Genomic DNA, 4,603 nt, shown 5'->3' with positions numbered 1-4,603 from the left:
TGAAATCACGTCCACTCTCACATACACTTCAAAAAGCCACATGCACATACACTTCTCCAACCCATACATGGGCCTGGTATGTGCACCCCCTGCTATTTCAACTAACACTTGTGCACCTGGTACTAAGTTTCCAAAACATCCCGTCTGTGCAGATGGCAGATAAGAGACTGTAACATCCACACACATAAACCCCAAACAACTTATAGGAACAAAACTAATCAGACATTAAAAAATACAGTGAATTTACGGTAACTTAAAACCAACAAACATCTGGAACTGTCAGAATTGCCTGAAAGATCTCTCCCTTGGCTATAGATGCCCACAGAAACCCTGCGGGAGCTGGGGCAGGGGCAGATAGCCCAGTGCGGTAACCCAGAAGGACTTAGCTGTTATCTTAGCCATCCCTTGCCTCCTGCAGGAGGGAACTTAAGCCCTCAGGCATCCCATGTTGGGGGGAGAGAGTGCTTGCATCTGGAAAGGGGATTGCACATTTCTGTAGAGTGGAGTGGAGGGAGCAAGAGACCCATCGATGTTTGCTTAAGTTTGAATCCCAGCATTGCCACTTTCTACCTGTATGACCTTGGCAAGCTAGTCAGTCTCACTGTGTTTCAGTTTCCTCATCTATAAAATAAGGATAAGATTAGTTCTTACAAAACAGGTTGCTGGGCCTGGTGCATCATAAGAGCAAAGTATGTGCTGGTTATTATTCTACTGCTGGGAGTTCCTCAGCCCTGGGGACTTCCACAACGTGTCTGGTTCTCTCACGTACACTGTCCCTACACGGACCTCCACGCAGTGGCTAGCTCCCTTCACCAGGCAGCAACAGCTCTCACCAGGATTTCTTCATCCCTCCTCCCCTTTCCTGTTAAGGTGTTTTTAAAAATGTTATTTATTGATTTGAAGGGTGCGGGGGGCATCGATTTGCTGTTCCACTTATCTGTTCATTCATGGGTTGCTTTTTGTAGGTGCCCTGACCAGGGATCAAACTCGCAGCCTTGGCATACTGCACTGCTGGCCACTGCCACCTGGACTGGGATGAGGGCTTTCCCGGGCAAGGTTGCAGCCTATTACCTCTTGGTGGGTTTCTTAGGAGTTGGGAAGAGACATGCTTCTGCATTGGTTTGGAAATTTGTCTACCTACCTATCAATCATCTATCTATCAATCCATCATCTATCATCTATTTATCTCATCTTTCAAGGCCCATAGCTCCGCCACGCCCCTTCCAGGGTGAAATGTTTCCCAAAGAAGAGAGAACCGTTATTCCTCCAAGGCAGAAATGTGAAAAGAACTGTTGCCTCTTTCTTACTCCGACGCAGCCAAAGATTTATCCCTTCAACCCATGACAACTCATTCCCCCTCAGTCCACTCTGTGTTCAGCGGGCTCCCAGGTGAACTGAAATTCCGAGCTATTCTCATCTGGTTGCCCTGGGAGTTTCAGCGCCCTAGGCACAACCTGTTCATCCTCCCCGCTCCCTCCCAACCTCCCTCCCTCGCCCTGCTGCGACCTTCTCAGCCCTCCTCCCTCCCCTGCTTAGGGCCCCGCTGCGCCCTCCGGAGAGACGCTAGCTGTCTGGGTACCCAAGAGGGGAGGCGGAGAAAGAGGAGGGGAGGGGAAGGGAGGAGGCGGGGAAGCGCGCCTAGGGGAGGCCAGGCGCCGCCGTGCAGCCGGGAGGGGCGGCTGAAGGTTGCATCTGCTGGAAGGAGGTTTTTGGCTGCTTGGTAACGGGCTGCCAGAACCCAGAGAAAGGCAGAGCGCTGGGCAGCGGCTTCTTGACGTCAGGACCTAGCGAGGGGATCGCGCCAGCAACCCCAGCCCGCCCCACTGTGCGCCAGCCGACGGCGGGAGAGGAGCCGGATGCCAGGCTCTCGCGGGGTGTGAGTGGGGCGCGGGAGCGGATCCAGGGGCGCAGCATGCCCCGGGCCCCAGGGCCATGGAGATCTCCCTGGTGCCCCTGGAGAACGGCGGGGCCATGACCGTCAGAGGAGGAGGTGAGGACCGGGTGGGCTGTGGCCAAGCCGCAGCGGGGGAGCTCCAGTGCCCCTCGACAGCTGCGCTCTGCGATGGACCCAAAGGGCCGGCGCCCAGGGGATGCGGCGCGCCCGGGAGCGCGGAGACGGGAGGGCGGCCTTGGCCAAGGCTGCCCCCGGAGCAGCCGCAGCCTGGACAGGTTCCGACGGGGGACGAGGAGGGAGAAGGCGACCCCGCCCAGGGCGCGGCGGAGGATCCGGTGCCGAGCGCGGCGGCCCTTCACCACCAGCGCGTCCTCATCAACATCTCGGGGCTGCGCTTCGAGACCCAGCTGGGCACCCTGGCGCAGTTCCCCAACACCCTCCTGGGGGACCCCGCCAGGCGCCTGCGCTACTTCGACCCCCTGCGCAACGAGTACTTCTTCGACCGCAACCGGCCCAGCTTCGACGGCATCCTTTACTACTACCAGTCGGGGGGCCGGCTGCGCAGGCCGGTCAACGTCTCCTTGGACGTGTTCGCCGACGAAATTCGCTTCTACCAGCTGGGGGACGAGGCCATGGCGCGCTTCCGGGAGGACGAGGGCTTCATTAAAGAAGAGGAGAAACCCCTGCCCCGCAGCCAGTTCCAGCGCCAGGTGTGGCTTATCTTTGAATATCCAGAGAGCTCGGGGTCCGCGCGGGCCGTCGCCATCGTCTCGGTCTTGGTCATCCTCATCTCTATCATCACCTTCTGCCTGGAGACCCTGCCCGAGTTCAGGGACGAGCGGGAGCTGCTCCGCCACCCCCCGGCGCCCCACCCGCCCTCGGGGCCGGCGCGGGGGGCCAATGGCAGCGGGGCCGGGGCGCCCTCCTCTGGCCCCACGGTGGCGCCTCTCCTGCCCAGGACCCTGGCCGACCCCTTCTTCATTGTCGAGACCACGTGCGTCATCTGGTTCACCTTCGAGCTGCTGGTGCGCTTCCTGGCCTGCCCCAGCAAGGCCGACTTCTGTCGGAACATCATGAATGTCATCGATGTGGTGGCCATCTTCCCCTACTTCATCACCTTGGGCACCGAGCTGGCGGAGCCGCAGCCGGGGGGCGGCCAGAACGGGCAGCAGGCCATGTCCCTGGCCATCCTCAGAGTGATCCGCCTGGTCCGCGTGTTCCGCATCTTCAAGCTCTCCCGCCACTCCAAGGGGCTGCAGATCCTGGGCAAGACCCTGCAGGCCTCCATGCGGGAGCTGGGCCTGCTCATCTTCTTCCTCTTCATCGGAGTCATCCTCTTCTCCAGCGCCGTCTACTTCGCAGAGGCGGACAACCAGCACACCCACTTCTCCAGCATCCCCGATGCCTTCTGGTGGGCGGTCGTCACCATGACCACGGTGGGCTACGGGGACATGCGGCCTGTCACCGTGGGGGGCAAGATCGTGGGCTCACTGTGCGCCATCGCTGGGGTCCTCACCATCGCCCTGCCGGTGCCCGTCATTGTCTCCAACTTCAACTACTTCTACCACCGGGAGACGGACCACCGGGAGTCGGACCGCCACGAGGAGCTGGCCGCCCTGAAGGAGGAGCAGGGCAGCCAGAGCCAGGGGACAGGGCTGGACGGCAGAGGCCAGCGGAAGGCCAGCTGGAACAAGGGGTCCTTCTGCAAGGGGTCCCTGGAGAATGCGGAGGGGGCCCGAGGGGGCAGCTGCCCTCTAGAGAAGTGTAACCTCAAGGCCAAGAGCAATGTGGACTTGCGGAGGTCCCTGTATGCCCTCTGCCTGGACACCAGCCGGGAGACAGATTTGTAAGGGGGTTCTGGTGGGACAGCTGAAGCCTCCCGAGTCTGGGCATCTACATTATACCACAGAGTATTTCAAACCCACCCCATTACCCAAGTCTGCCCCTGTTCCTTTGGCTCCTGCCCTCCCTCCCTCTTTCCCTGGATCCCCCCGCTTTTCCTCTTCTTTCCATGACACCAAGGGTCGCCTATTTTTAAAAAGTACCACATTCCATGACGCAAGAGCTGTTAAAATGGTGAGCGCCATGAGATGGATGTATTTGTAGCCAGTTTCCTATACCCAGCAGAGGAATAACCCAAACAAAAATGACTTTAAATAGCCCAGATCCCAAGGGATTTTATAACCTTTCCCCTCCCCCCCATCCATGTGTTCCACATTTGCTTTACATATGATTGTATTTGTGTATAGGGGGAAATATTTTTATGGCTGGCAAGTGGGTTTTTGTACTGTAGTTCAGATGAAGATATTTTGGATATATTTTTCTGGACATATGTTGTCTTTGTGGAAGAGAGAGTTACTGTGATGTTTTTCTGTGAAACGTAGAGTCAGAGACCCTGGGTGCAAGGTCTGGTTCCTGTGTCTGTAAGCCTCTCTCTTTTCTGGGATGTGGTATCGGTGCTGTGCATCTAGGGCAGGGAATGTTCTGGAAGAAAGGCAAGTCTGACTTTTTTGTGTGCGCCTTAAACAATTCTTATAACTTCCTTCGAAAAGCATGTTAATGATGTTGGAGGAAGACTTCTGACAATTCATTCTCTTTGTTTTTACCCCAGGAAATAAAATGTTACTTTGTTGAGGCAAGTATTAGTTTTCTACAGCTGATGCTTTTTTTTTTTTTAAATAATTAAAAAAAGCCTGTTACTGTTTCTGG

The 4,603-nt window shown here is 56.7% G+C and overlaps 1 protein-coding gene across 1 annotated transcript; it reads left to right on the top strand.

Annotated features, from left to right (window-relative positions):
• Window positions 1-1,932: 1,932 nt before the first annotated feature.
• On the top strand, window positions 1,933-3,744 carry KCNA5 (potassium voltage-gated channel subfamily A member 5; the record flags this gene model as incomplete). Its single annotated transcript, XM_081083280.1, has 1 exon — window positions 1,933-3,744. The coding sequence occupies one exon, from the start codon at window positions 1,933-1,935 to the stop codon at window positions 3,742-3,744; it is 1,812 nt and encodes a 603-aa protein (XP_080939406.1).
• Between the last annotated feature and the right edge of the window lie 859 nt (window positions 3,745-4,603).

The sequence above is a fragment of the Myotis nattereri genome, assembly GCF_964212035.1.
Source record: "Myotis nattereri genome assembly, chromosome: 2".
In the NCBI taxonomy this organism is placed as follows: Eukaryota; Metazoa; Chordata; class Mammalia; order Chiroptera; family Vespertilionidae; genus Myotis; species Myotis nattereri.
The sequence above is the reverse complement of the archived record's forward strand: the minus strand, read 5'-3'. Positions and strand labels throughout refer to the sequence as shown.